We start from the raw sequence: 15,215 nt of genomic DNA, 5'->3' as shown, positions 1-15,215 counted from the left end.
ACACAGACAAAGCTCGCAACTGGATTTGGGAGATTTATGGTAGTTCTGGTTCTGGGTGAATGTGATAAATGCTGGAAGAGTAAACAAAAATGTACGATGGAAATTAGGCCTGGGAATCACATTGTCCCTTATGATTCGATACGATACGATATTATCATGGCACGGTGATATATGTGACAATCGATTTATAGATAATATTTTTGTTAAACCACTACTTGTGCAAAGCTAATAGGACTATAATAATATAACTGAATATCTCAAGTGTATTGCATAAACAAGTTTTCGTTCCACTAAATAAGCAACTAGAGCAGTGACAAAAACAATTTCTAAACGATGCCAAAATGCTCTTGGCGATTTATCAATACAGCAGCATGCGATAACGATGCTGTATCACTAAATTTAGTATCACGATATATTGATATTTTGATAATTTGTGTGCAAAATTATCGAAATATCAAAATATCAGTTGAAAATCCCATCATGAGTGTAACAATTTGTTCTCTACACAACCTAAATATAACAGTAAAGAAATTAGAAAATTTGAAAGAAATCACAGATTAAGAATTGTTCCAAATAATGTGTGCATGTATTTAAAAACAAAAAAAACAAAAAAGAATTTCAGAACACAAAATGCGTGTGGTGTCTGACCATGAATTATAGGTTAATTATCTTCACAGTGCAACTAAACAAGAAGTTTATTATAAAACACACATTTAAATCAAACAAATGAAATTATTAAAAATATATAATTCAGATTTTAACATAAATAAAGTAGACTATATGCGTTTGTTGCATTCTAATGGTTTTAAGGAATTATTTTGTCCAGTGCCACAGTTTTCCTCATTGGTGTGAATTCATATTTCCACCAGAGCTGAACTGAGAGCTGCTGGGCGCTGATGCCAATGACGCACGGTCCGTTTGCTCTTGGACTTCAGCGCGCGCGTTTGTTGGTGCGTGTGTGTGCGCGCGTGCGTGTGTGTGTGTGCGTGTGTGTCGCTTGACCACAGAGGGGCGTCAGGGCACTGGAGCGGCATGTGACGCAGAGTCCACACATCAAATAGTGGGGGTACACTTCCACAATATTGCAATTTACTGTTGGGGAGCGTTGGGTAAAATTATTATTATTATTTTGTATTTTTATGAGCAATAGTTGTTTTGCAGAATGGTGAGGCAGTAGTTCTTTGTCGTTACAGTAGCCTGCCCTGATGGGATTGGCTTCTAATTTTAGGGGTTTGGCGTAAACAAACATCACAACACACACAAAACATAATTATTGACTATTTCCCCCACGTCCAGGCAGTTCAAACAGTTAAATTCTGAAATATCATTCTAAGTGCGTTGCTGGTGGATACTGTTATTTCAAAGCACCCAAATAACTAGTAGGCTATAATCTTACGTTTCAAACTGATACAAAGTCCGTAAAAGCGGAGAATGTGATGCAGATGAAGTCCACATAAAGAGTAATTCAAGTCCGCTGCGCTGTGCTCCGCTGCGTCCTTTCTCTGGAACCCAATCTGACCACGGCTCTTATCGGAGGCATCAGACAGCCACAGCGGTGTGTGACAGCGGTGTGTGACCGGGCTGCGCGCTCTCCTGCTCCTCTCCTCTGCTCGGCCTGTCCGCCTCTATCTCGCTCTAATTGAATTAGTGTGTTTTGGAAGGGGGAGGGGCACGACTTTGTTCCAGCGACGCCCATTCAAACCGCTCTGAGCCAATGGGACGGTGCCCCGCTCTCCGTCACCAAACCCACTCTCTCCGCTCCGGCTTCTGCGTCTGGCTCGGCACAACGCACTGCTCCACGCACCGCACGCACAGAGGACTGAGCTTTTTTCTTTGCTACGTGTCGCGTAATGGCTTATATATGAGCGAGGACAACACGAGACGGACATAAACATCACCTTGGATCAGCCACAGTCCGTGCACGCGGATACGGACCCCTCCCCGCGCGTGACACCAGCTGCAGGAGCACAGGAGCAGGACTAACAGTGGACAGAGCAGGACCGCAGCGGGAGTGTATGGCTTTAAAAAGTTACTGCGAGGACATGGACATCTGACGTGCGCCGCGTTTGTTTCTGTTTGTGCGAGACTGTGTTCATCTGTGGACTTAGGTACGAGTGGAGCTCCGTGCGCGAGGACTGCACGCGCTCACTATAGCTGGAGCTCTGTGTGTTCGCGACAGTCTGCTTTGACAACGCACGCACGCGGACGCCGTGAACAAGTGTCACCGAGTCCCGTGTGTCACTCCTCCGCTTTGTCTCGCGCTGCGGGCGGCTGTGTGACTGCCCACAGCGCGTGCCCATGTGAACGAGAGTCGTCACCTGTCCCGTAAAAGAGCCGTCCCAGACCCGAGGATAGTGATGCTGGCAGTGGAGGTAGAGATGGTGCTGTTCGCCTGTCTGCTGCTCTGGATGTGTGTTTTCAGCCAGGAGCCCAGCTCCAAAGTGGTCGCCGACCGCTACGCAGTCTTCTGGAACCGGACAAATGCCAGGTAAGTGCCCTGTAGCGAGCAGCCCTGCTCAGTGCTCCTCGGATTTGCTGCGCTGAGCCCGGCTTGGTTCAGAAGGTTGGTCGCTGTGGTGCTCCGCTGTGGGGCGTATAGTGCCTGTGGCCGTGAGTGAAGGCCACGGTGCTGCTCAGGTTTAGGGTGACTGTCGTACTTTTGGCTGAACGTAGCTTCCCGAGGATTTACACCCGCGCGCAGCAGAGCCGAGACTAGCTCTTTGTGAGGAGCGGGCATCACTGTTGGTGTCAGGGACAGAGAGTCTGAGCAGAGGCTGGACTGTGGAGGACTGGAGACATTTCTATGTGCCGTGTCTCGTATCGCACCGTGACCCACTGGAGCCGCTACAGCCGGATCCGACTCAGTGATCAGAGAGCAGTGTTGAGCCCGCGGCTCACTGCTGTCTGCCCCCGGTCTGTGCGCGCTGCGTATGGGACTGTTGTTGTGGGACAGGAGCGCGGGCTCTATCACAGTCTTACAAATGTTCATTTTTCACACTTTGACCAGAATCACATGGAGAAAATACGTTACAACTTCATGTTACTTTACTTTACGCACACGCATGAGCTGTGCGCATCGACTCCAGTACGTTGTGGACAAATACGTGCTTTGCGTAATGGAGATAATCTAAAACAACATACAATGGTGGCTGCTACTTTATATTTGGACATAACCTTATTTATTTAATGTAGTAAATAAAATATAATTGTTGTAGTATAAAACGTAACTCCTTTTCTCCAATGACCATAATTTCGTCCTGTTTACGAACGTACCAGTCCTACTACACTGTACTGACTGTAGTGCACAAGAGAGAGAAAAAAAATCATTAAATTCACATCTATTTCCATCCTCGTGGAGAACAAAAAATAGTTGCATTTGCTCAATTACACCTAAATTAGAAAACTATGTGAACGAGAGCCATGAAAGTTCATTTGAGTGAATCAAACTGTGAACAGCAAACACTCCTCTGTAGACAGCTGACGTGCGCGCACAGAGCGTGAATCTACACTTGGCAAAACTTATTTCAAATCTCATCCACCTTTTCAAATAGTTTCCAGTAATTTTCTTTCTTCCCTTAAATTATAGCACATTTAATGCAAAATCAGGATTCATTTCACGTCAAATTATTTCAGCAGTTTAAATACTTGACTTTCATTTTCTGTTGTTTGAAAATGAAAGGGGCAGAAGTTTTAAAAAAGTTTTTGTCCCAAACACAGATCTGTTTAAAACAAAATATTCTTCTTACTGTAGCGTGAAAAAGGGCAAGCGTCTTCCTCCACCTTCTTGTCCCACTTTTTCCATTCAACCTCTTTTCTTTAGAGTAAATCCTACTTCAAATTGTCCTCAGAGTCATTACTAACACCAATAGAATTAACTGAACAACTATTTATACGCAGCCTGCAGTATTTTGGCAAACAAGATTTATTATGGGGCAATTAGTGGTTGGGGGCAGAGACGCGGGGCAGACTGACTGCTTCTACCCCTGCTCCTCAAGCGGGACCAGGCAAAGCGCTGTAGGCAGATTCTTTGGGCCGATAGAGTCCAAGCACCATGACCGAAACAGGCACGCTCTCTGGGGGTAGTTTTTAAGAGGGAAGTTTGTAGATTTAGAGATTTTTTTCCCCCCAAAGTTGTGATAACTTTCTTGTGTCTGTAAACAAAGTAGAAATACTCTCAAAACTTTTAGAAAATCAGTAAAAGCCACATTTTCAGTAACGTGTTTAGTTCAAATTTCGCAAGTTTTGAAAAGAGTCCGAGATAACTTAAGATAACTTCCTTTTTGAGAGAGATGTCTTTTTAGGGATGAAAATTATGCTAAATATGAAAGAAAAAGTCATTTCAATATACTTCAAATTTGAATTGTTTTGAAAGTTTTGAAATCCGACTTCTTTCTTTAGCTCTTTGCAAAAGTTGAGATGACTTCTTTTTGCCAGGAAATAGAAAGAGAAGGGAGAATATTTATATATTTTTGGCCTACTATTTATCAAAAAATTAAAAGAAAAGTAATTTACAATGCCAGCTTTTCATGAACACCGTGTCTCTATATTAAAGATTTCGTTGTTTTTGAAGTTTTGAAATCAGTCTTCACCAGCTCTTTTGTAAAAGTTGAGATAACGTCTGCCAGGAAACAAAGGGGGTATATTCATCTTCTGGGACTCAAATTATGAAAAAATATTTAAGAAAAAGTAATTCTCTGCCAACTTTTCAATAGCACCACGTCCCTAAATTAAAAATGCCAATGGTTTTTAAAGTTTTGAGGTCAGACTTCTCCAGCCTTGTTGCAAAAGATGAGATAACCTACGTTTACCAGGAAACAACCAAAGAGATATTTATTTAATTAAGGAAACTCTTAAAAACACGTCATTTACAACGCCAAGTCTTTTGAAATATTACCGAAAGTTTGTTACAGAAGTTTCCAGACGCTTGACATTTTGAACGCAACAAAATCCAACAAAGTCCACAGTAAATCCACACCGTTCGTTTTAGCACCTTGTGAAAAAAGTCATTTGTAGCTGTCCGCTCGCAACTTGTGAATCTGCGGCTGGCTCCACACAATAGCCCGTAGCCAGCTCATCCATCATGGTAAAGATGACGCTTTTGCACGCGTTTTGTCACGAAATTCACTCGGGTTTTTAATTTATGGTGCCCCAGTTGGGTGTGTTAAAGTCTGGGTATGTAATGTGTGCGGCTGAGTTTGGGAATGGGAGAAGGAGAAAGGCTGGAAGTTGGAGCTACTTGGGAATTTAGTTTGTATTTGCAAGAATGAGACAGCTGATGCATTTTTTGATGATTTTTCTGATAAGGATAGAGTTTCAGTGCTTTGTGTCTTCATGTTTCTGGAAATTGCTTTCTTTTCTTGGAATATTTTCATGAGCAAAAACTTTAAACTTCTGCTTGAACTTGACTAAGATAAAATAAACACGTTATGCTTTATTCTTGTAATTGTTTTGTACGTGTATTAGTGGCTTTTTTGTGATAATTTTCTTAGTTTTTTTGCTTTGTCTTCATGTTTCTGATTGTAAATTACTTGCTTCTCTTAAAAGTATTCACGATCAAAACTTAAAACTTTTGCTTGAACTTGACTGAGATAAAATAAGTACGTTATGCTTGATTTTTGTAATTGACAACAGTTTTGAGAAAATATGCGAAAATGTATTTTTTATTTTATTCTAAACAAATAAAAAATTATGAAGCTGATTGTGTCTCACTGTCAAATTACGCAGAATTTTTAGACATATTTTTCCAGATTATCAAGATATGTAGCGTGAAATGAAAATTAAAATAGGAGTAACTGTATATAAACTGTATTTTCAAATTATAGCTGTAGATGTGCTGATTCAAATAAGCGATGCAAATGTGAATTCAGATGGCTCACGATGAGAAACTCTTTTGTGTTCCAACACTGACGATGATTGAAAATGCTGTTTGGATCAACCGGTTTTTACAGTGCGTGGAGTGACTGGGCCCTGTGCTCAGTAGCTTGGGGGATTTCCTATAGTGTATTTACATAGTGTGAATATATCCTCGTTTCTCCCCTCCAACTCACTAAAAACTCCATGAAATCTAAAATTTTCATCAACACGTGCACTTTTGGGCTTCCTGCTGCTTTGTTACACTGCAAAAACTCAAAATCTAGCAAAGTTAAGTTTACTGGAATTAGTGACTTGAATAAATTTCATGTGAAAAGTAAAATGATCTCAACTTTTTTGTACTTAAAAGATAAAAATGCAAAGTTGTTTCACGTTAAGTTGCATTGCGTAACTTTTCCGGTAGAGAGTTTGCCAAATTCTTTTCTCTGTGGAGATTTTATTGCTTGGAATGTTTCGCAATATGGCGCTGAAACCTTTCTATCTCCATGGAGACCAAACCAGACCAAGTCACAGGTCAGATCTGTGGATATGCGACCCCGCTCACAGTAAGAATGCCTGTTTACTGCAAGAAAAACAAAAATCTAGTCAAGTTCAGATGACTTGAATTAAGAAAATTCCATCATGATTTGAGTAAATTTCATTTGACAAGCACAATTATCTTGCTACACTTAAAATAAGAAAACAACAACTCTTGGCACTTAAAATACGAAACAAAATCGAATGTTGCTTGAATTAAGAAAAACACACTTATTCCATTTGTAGATAATTTGACTTGTCAAGTTGAATCGACTCAAATGAAGCAAAATGTTCTTAATGTAAGTCAGTTTAACTTACCTTGATATTGTTTTTTTCCCAGTGTTTTTCTTGGTGTTTTTGAGCTTTAAAACCAGCTGCGATTTAATAAACGTAAGGTAGAGCTGTTTAAAGTCATACTGTGGAACATTCCAGGCAGAGCAATGACGTATCCATAGAAACAAGCAGGTGACGGACCCCTAACCAAAAATTTGCACCTTCAAGTTAAGAAAAACAGCCCTTATTCCATTGGGAGATTATTTTACTTAAGCTGAATCTACTCAAATAAAGTAAAACGCTCCTAATTTAAGCCATTTGAACTTACTTAGACATATTTTTTTTGCAGTGCACTCGTACTCTCAAGCTCCGGTTTAGAGGGTCATTTGTGAGAGCGTGCGTTAAATGTGCGCACTTCAAATGCACAGCTCGCCGTGGCTCTGTGGCTCCACCATCTTAGCTTTTATTCTAATGAGCGGACGGACAGATGGGCTCTTTAATGATGTCCTCTCTGTGAAGTCCACCACACATAGACCTTTTAGAAGAATCATCTCTTCCCACGGAGCTTCCTTACCGCACAATACTGTAATCAGGAATGTACAGTAGTTATGTGTATGCATGTATAACTTATTTTTGTTAGAATCACAATTTTGTATTCCGATGTTTTGTTTTGTTTTTTCAGACGAAGAACGCTCATGTTATTTTGTACGCTGTCATATTAAAAATCTATGCAAATTTTAAACATAACTTTGTGTACATAGTCAAATTCAACCAGTATTTTCTTCGGTTATTGCATTAGGTATTCAGAACTTGTTCACTGGTCTAAATGTCATTTTTGTAGACTGCCAAAAACAGGGTATCCCCGGGTTTGACTACCCCAAACTTAAGACTTTTTAAAGATCTTTTTAAGACCGCTTAAATGAAAATTATGCGGGCGAAAAACATCGTGTCTAATTCAAATAATGACCAAACAACTGCAGTACTATATCTAGAATCTATCGTCGCGTCTTCACTTTTTATTCCGCGTTTAGACGGGCGTTTTCGGGAGGAAATCTGCGTGCATACGGTGACGCAAAAGTGTGTGGAATTGGATTGAGGCGTCTCGGCGGTGATGTATGTGGCGTAAACGTTTACGTGAGCAGATCTGACCAGAGTTTTGCGTCTTGGGCAGAGTAGACGGAACTGATTGTTTACTCACTGCCGCTGGTGCCAGAAAACTAAGCGTTGTTTGCGAATATTCCAAATTAGTCGTTCATTCATTTTACGTTATTTCACGTTGTTTTTTTGCACTGCAGCCAGGTTGAGTAAACAAAAAATAGGCTAATGAAATTTAAGTCCTTCGTGAAAAAAATCAAACTTGGCCAACATAATTTAAGACCTTTTAAGGCCTTAATTTGAGAACATGAAATTTAGGACCTTTTTAAGACTTTTAACACCTCGCGACTACCTTGAAAAAAAATAAAAATACAGGAAGATTGCGAAACTTTAAGCAAATGTATGTATACTTATGTACTTTTTGAAATCACGGAGCATTGAAATATGACTCTGACGACTATGAATAGTTCTTAAGCCTTGGTTGTTAGCGCTCGCACCATTTAATCAAGAAGAATTTATTGTTGTGGTTTGTAATCAGGGACAAAGCGGCGTTTTTATGCTCTGTGGATCTGGAAGTTTAAATACAGTCAAAGTTCTCGTAGTTCTTCGGATCACTAAAATAAGTTTGGGTCAGCCCCATTATCTCATGTATCATTTTCAGATGACCGTTACCCTTTGTCCCAAACTTTATTAGTGTTTTATCGACCTCTTGCCCTGTTGTACTTTGAGAATGGAGCGGAAATACAACAAAGTGAACAAAAACAAGACCACAACTTTATCTTTCTTTTACGTGACATTTACTTTATTAAAACAGAGACTTTGTATGTTTTTCAGCGCGCTGTTGTCCGTTAATAATGTTTGTTATCTTGGCTAATGGTCTGTAAACTTTCTGAGTTTGTTGACCCCAGAGGTGTTGAGTGGAAGTCTCTTTGTTTGTTTTTTTGAGCTGATTTTGAAGTTTGGACAGACTCAAGAGTCTCCTGTTCTGGTCAGTGGTCGAAGAAGTTTTGAGAAGATTTTGATACTCAAGTAAAAGTACAGATACTGGAGCAAAAAAATAGTAAAGTTAAAGTATCAGAAGAAAAATCTATTTAAGTAAAAGTGTTAAAGTACCTGTTTAAAAATGTACTTAAAGAGTAAAAGTATTTGGAGCTGATTTTGAGCTCTAAAAACCTTCACTCAGCCTTTTTAGCAGGTCTCAAATACTTTTACTTTTCAGTCTTGTTCAAAATATAGTGGAGTAGAAAGTACAAATACCTGCTCTGGAATGTAGTGAAGTAAAAGTAAAAAGTATTAATTTTAATCTACTACTACTAAGTAAAGTACAGATACCTAAAATGTATACTTACACTGCAAAAACTAAAATCTATAAAGTTCTAAAAGTTAAGAAGACTTGAATTAAGAAAGTTTTATCATGTTCTGAGTAAATTTTACTTATTATTTAAAATGATCTATAAATGGAAGAAGACTTTTTATACTTAGAATATGAAAATATATCTTCCTATGCTTAAGACAAGAAAAACAAGAAATCTTTAAACTTAAAATAAGAAATCTAATGTTGGTTAAATTAAGAAAAATGAGAAAAACTTATTCCATTGGTAGATCATTTTAGTTGTCAAGTTGAATCTACTCAAAAAACGTTCTTTTTTTAAGTCATTTTAACTTACAGAGATTTTGTTTTTGCAGTTTTACTTTGTTACGTTCCAGCACAGCTCCAGGTTCTGTCTGGGATCCGTGTGAGTCAGGGGAAAATAAAAGAGCCTGGAATAAAAGGAGGTGTCCGTGTGCGGTAAAGGAGCAGTTCTTTTATTAGCGCTGTGCTGATTTGTAAATGCACTTTGGTCTAAATGAGACGAGGTGATGTTGATGTTGAGATAGAGCAGCGCTGTTCCGCTTGTGTGTTTGGAGCAGCTGTTCCTGCTTGGAGCCTGTGACCGTGAGAGGGGCGGACGGACGCGCGCACACACAGCCCACGACCAGGCTCTGCTGCTGGGCTTGTGTCCGGACTGCTCCAGGGCGACTCTCTCCACTCGGGGCAGGAGAGAAAGACGCACTGTACAGCAACTCAGGCGCCGCTCCTGTAGTTAGTTTGTCACGATTTAGTCTGTCTTAAATCAAATCTCATACTTTTTTTTGTGTAGTTTTGTTCATTTTTGGCGCTTTACACTGCAAAAAAGTAACATCTAAGTAAGTTCAAATGACTCAAATTAAGAAGATTGAACTTGATTTGACTAGAAAATTATCTCCCAATGGAATGTTTTTTGTTTTTTTTTTCTTAATCCAAACAACATAAGATTTTACTTTCTTATTTTAACAACAAAGAGCTGTTGTTTTTCTTATCTTCAGTGTAACTAGGTTTAATTTTTTAATCTATTATCTATCAACTACAAAACAACTAAAACATTTTACTTGTCACGTGAAATGTACTCAGATGAACATAACATTCTTAATTCAAGTCATTTTAACTTTTTTTATTTATTTATTTTTTAAGTTTTTGTCGCGTGTGGATGATTTGTGTAATTTGAATTCTAAACTTTTGTTTTAGTTGTCCTATATATAGGTTTTTGAGACCGTTGCTATAGCGACGAACAATTTCAACTAATTTATATATTTACTGGAAGCTAAAAACTCGTAAATACCTTGAGCTTGCCGTGTAATTTGTTGTGAAACTTAAAATAATTCACTTTTTTCAAACTCTGATTCATATATTAGACCAATTTAAAAAGTAATAATTGCAAAACTGTGCATCAGTCATTAATTTGGCTTTTTTTCTCGATAAAATATTAATTCTGTAACATTTTGACTACATTTGTACTTTTTACATATGCATATGTTTCACTTTATAGACTGTGGATATTACATTTTCTCTTGTAGTTGCTGTTCTTGGCCTTTTGTTTTGTAGTTAAATGAAACCATGGGAGCTGTTTATTTGCAGTCAGGTGTTTTTCAGTGGTCCTGCGCAGGGTTAATAGCACTAATGAGACTAAGTGCTTTGAAAGTCAGTTATTCACCACGGAGCCTGTTTAGCTGTTACTTTACAAACACGACTGGACAGTACCGGACAATGGAGGCTTCACTGGGGTGACAGCGCGCAACTTTGACGTGCAAGTTTTTCACTGCCAGAATTTGAAATCCGGCCAAGTTAAAAAAAAAAAAAAAACTTGGATTAAGAGAGTTGTGTCATGATTTGAGTACATTTCACTTGACAAGTAAAATGAAATGATCTACCGAAGGAATAAGAGTTTTTGTACTTAAAAAGTGCTGAGGAAGAAGTACTCAGTTGTGTTATTTCAGAAAAAGTACAGATAACAGAGCAAAAAATACTAACATAAAAGTAAAAGTATCACATGAAAATATCTGCACACGTATCTGTTTAAAAATGTGCTTAAGGAGTAAAAAGTAAAAGTATTTAGCACTAATAAAGCTGCAAATGTAGAGATTTTGATACACATTTGTACTGAATTTTTCAACAAAATAATAATGGAATTGATCATTTTTTACCTCTTTTGTTTATATTTGTATATTTTTGTTTTTTCAAACTTACAAACTTGATCAAAATAAACTCATCAGCCTTTTCTGCAGGTCTCAAACAATCATAAAAAATACTTTTACTTTTCAATCCTGTTCCAAAATGTAGTGGAGTAGAAAGTTAAGATACCTGCTTTCAAACACAGTGTAGTAAAATTAAGAAAATATCTACTTTAAATGTACTTAAGTAAAGTACAGATACCTAAAATGTATGTACTTTGTTATGTTCCAGAAACAAAATCTAATGTTGCTTGAATTAAGAAAAGCACAAGTTGTCAAGTTGAATCTACTCAAATAAAGTTCTTAGTTTAAGTCATTGTAACTTATCTATGTTGCTTTTTGCAGTGTAGTTTTCAGAATCACAATGAACGCGCTATCTTTGTTATCTGATTTCTGCTTAGTCCAGACACCGCTCTCTCCGGAACCTTCCCTATAGCTTTACAAGGAAACAATAAAGTATTAACTACCTTATGCAATGTCTACACGGCCCATATAGTCTGTACTCTTTCACAACAGCAGCTCTTCTTCTCTGCTATAAATAAAAGACATGTTTGTTGCTTCGGACGCTAATTTTTCTCCTCAGCCTTGGTCTCAGTGTCTCAGTTTCATCCGATATCTGGAATTATGGGTAGTTTCTGTTCTTTCTCTCCAAATGTTTCTTTATTTTGCCTTGAGTTACATTGTCCCTCCCTGGCGCTTCTGTGGGAAAACTATCCGAGTCCAAGTTTTCCAGCCATAACACCTGAGTATATTTGAAAATGTGTTAATATACGGACAAAGGAAGTGGAGCCGTCCATTCTGTGTCCAAACTCCATCCTGGGAGAACAGATGAAGGAATTTACAGTAGATTTAAAGCTGATATTGCACTCACAGTGGCGTAGGTTTTTTGCAGTGTCGTCATTGGCTGAAAATGGAAAATGGCGTTCTCTTATCACCGCCGCTCTGTAAGATGGAGGCTCTGAAGCAGCTGTTACTTTAGAAATGCTACCGGCCCAGACCAGAGGGGGGCGCTACAGAGAACATTCCCATAAACTCAAGTACGTTTAACGACGAGCTGTTTCTTTTCCAGCTTATAATGTGGAGTTGTTAAAATCATTTAGTATCAGTGTGTCTCTGGGTTAAGGTCACAGCAATGAACAAGACGGATTTTAGTGAAACTACAAGATAAGTGCAGTGATTCTTTTGCTCTCATGTTTTAAAAATTTTTATTTGTTGGTTTTGAAATAGCTACAAGTCAACTATTTAATTCAGTGGTGTTTTTTTTTTTTTTTTTTTAGTTCTGTAATTTTTTCTTTTTTTTTAAATTTTTGCAGTATGTGTCAATTTATTTATTATTTTTTTAAATTTATTAATTTCTTTATTTATTTTATTTTTATTTAATTATTATTATTACTTTTTTTTTTTTTTTTTTTTTTTTTACAAATTTTCTCCATATTTTACTACATTTTTTGTAATTATATTTTGTTACTCAGTGCTTGCTCAATTGTCATTTTTAGGTGACTTTTATTATTTATTTACAGTATTTTCATTTTATTTTTGTTTGTTTGTTTGTTGTATTAATCTTAAAAAGGCATCTAAGTGTTGATAAATTTTCAACTTTTTTTTTTTTTTTTATAATTTAGGATTTTTTTTTTTTTTTTCCTTTTTTCTGGTAATTTGTGTAATTTTCATGCTAAACCTTTGTCTCGGTTGAGCTATTCATGGGTTTCAGAATGATATAAAACTAAGACTACGTTGCTATAGCGATGAACAATTTAAAAACTATAAAAAATATTACATCTTTTAAATGGGTCTTTAAAAAAGTCTTGCCTATAACAGGAAGCTAAAACCCGTGAATACCTTGAACGTACCACGTAACCTTACACCCCGTCTGAAGCACACCACGCTCATACGCAAACACATGACAAACTCTTTCTCATTTTTACCCATAATTCTTCATCACTGAACTGTAAAACATGAGCGGAATCATTATGTCACTTTTCTGTTTTTTCCAGACACATTTTCCACAGATAATTCCTTTCATGGTGGTTGGCTCTTGACGTTACGCGCGCTCTGTCTTTTTCCTTATTTAACTGTGGAGGGGGCTCATACGGGGGGATGTTTTTCTAGCTGGGCAGCGGAGTGGAGAATAAATCCCAGTGGTGAACTCATCCCAGCTCGAAAATAAAGACCTGAATGATGGTTTGGACTGGTTTTAAATCACGGTACCATGATACTAACATTTCAAACTCGATAGTACTACCAAGAAACTGAATACATGCCGCTTCGGAATACTAATTGTTTTGAGTACCTGTATTCAGATTATAGTTACTTTACTAAATTAAAGAAATGCATGACTGTACTTCATCGTGTAATTTTTGCTTTGAACTGCATGATATTAGTGAGAAATATTATAAAATTTGCTCTTACATCGCGTGCATGTGCTATTTTTTGGTCTCTAATTAGACATAATGAATGCATAGTAACAAAATACTTTTGTTTGTAATATCAAGTCATGTTTTTTACACTATAATATAACGCAACTTGGTGTAAAAGTTTTCTAAATATTCCAAATACAGTACTCTGATTGGATCCTGTAACGGAATATATTGCAAAATATATTCTAACTTGGATATTCAGTATTAATTCAGTATAACTAAACACATTTTCAAAGTATTCTTCTCATCACTGTAAACTCAATACTCAGTACTGCAATGTTTAGATAAAAAACACTCTTTATTTATACAACAGAGTTTGATTTTCAGTGTTAAGTCATGTTATTTTTGGTTATCTGTTTATATTTCCACATGGCCTTATATTTGTGTAATCCTTGAGTCACTGAAGTAAGTTCCATGGGCGTATACTCATCTATGTACTTTTATACTTCTTCTGATGCAGCTCAAGATCATTCTAAAGATATTCAGGAACTACAGTTTTAGTATCTGATTTCCAATACTTTTGACAACTGTAGTTATTAGAGATAGACCAATATGTTTTTCTTCATGGCCGATGCCGATACCGCTTGTTTATAATCCAGAGCAACCAAAGGCCGATGAGTTCCGCTGATATTTTGGGGCAGATTTGGATGATTTTCCTCAAATTCTGTCATTTCAGTTTAGTACAGACTCACCCACAGCCCATTTCTACCCCAAACGTTTAAGAGAAAAGAAGCTAAAGCGTTAATATAAAGCTTTGTGTGAATGTTTTAATCAGAATATTGACCAAAACTAAATAAAAAAAGTCCAAATATCGTTATAATACAGTTCTAAGTACCTCATGTAGCGATCTTTGGTCTCCACACTGGCGCGTTTGGCTTTTGTGTGGTCTGCTCAAAGTGACATTTTTGGTAGGCTTCCAGATCTCGACGTGGTTGGTGTGTTCATGTGAATTACCGGAGCTGTTGGATGACTTAATTGGATGATTTTTCCATTGTATCCGGCCGTGTTGTCTGTGATCATTCCCTGGTGAACATAATTTTGGTAAATAAACAATCCCACGGCTCTGCATTCACTCTGCCCAGTCTACCGTTGTGGCTAGACGCGCCAATAATAAGCTCGCCGTGTTCGCGAGGTTGAATTGACAGTTGAGGAAAATACTAGTGGTCGGTACGCCACATCTATCCCCCCTCTCTTCTTTTTCGCTGTCTTTCTCTTTTCTTTTGTCCGTCTCTCCCTCTGTTTTCCTAGGCTGAACTGACAGAAAGTACAAGCGGACTGACTGCCTCATCTCTCCTTCTCTCTCTGTCTTTTTGTCTCTTTCTCTTTTTTTTTTTTTTTTGTGAATTGTCAGAAATGGTCAGAAACACCAGGGGCCTGTTGTCGGTTTCTACCTCTCTCTCTCTCTCACTCTCTCTCACTCTCTTTTTTTTTCTTCTTTTTTGTTCCTCTCCTTTGTTTGAATTGACAGAAAATACAAGTGGACCATACCTCCTATCTCTCTCTCTCTCTTTCTCT

General features: G+C 37.7%; 1 protein-coding gene across 2 annotated transcripts in view; it reads left to right on the top strand.

The window, feature by feature from the left end:
* The first annotated feature begins 1,783 nt into the window (after nt 1–1,783).
* efna5b (ephrin-A5b) overlaps nt 1,784–15,215 on the top strand; it is a 202,159-nt gene continuing 188,727 nt past the window's right edge. For both annotated transcript variants that reach the window (XM_020937956.2, XM_020937955.2), the window contains exon 1: nt 1,784–2,488. In XM_020937956.2, the coding sequence (XP_020793615.1) occupies nt 2,358–2,488 (131 nt within the window). In that variant the 5' untranslated portion in view covers nt 1,784–2,357. The remainder of the gene's footprint in view (nt 2,489–15,215) is intronic.

The sequence above is a fragment of the Boleophthalmus pectinirostris genome, unplaced genomic scaffold (genome assembly GCF_026225935.1).
Source record: "Boleophthalmus pectinirostris isolate CB_2022bp ecotype Guang Dong unplaced genomic scaffold, ASM2622593v1 HiC_scaffold_4, whole genome shotgun sequence".
Classification (NCBI taxonomy): Eukaryota; Metazoa; Chordata; class Actinopteri; order Gobiiformes; family Gobiidae; genus Boleophthalmus; species Boleophthalmus pectinirostris.
Note: the sequence above shows the minus strand (reverse complement) of the source record. Positions and strands in the feature narration are given on the sequence as shown.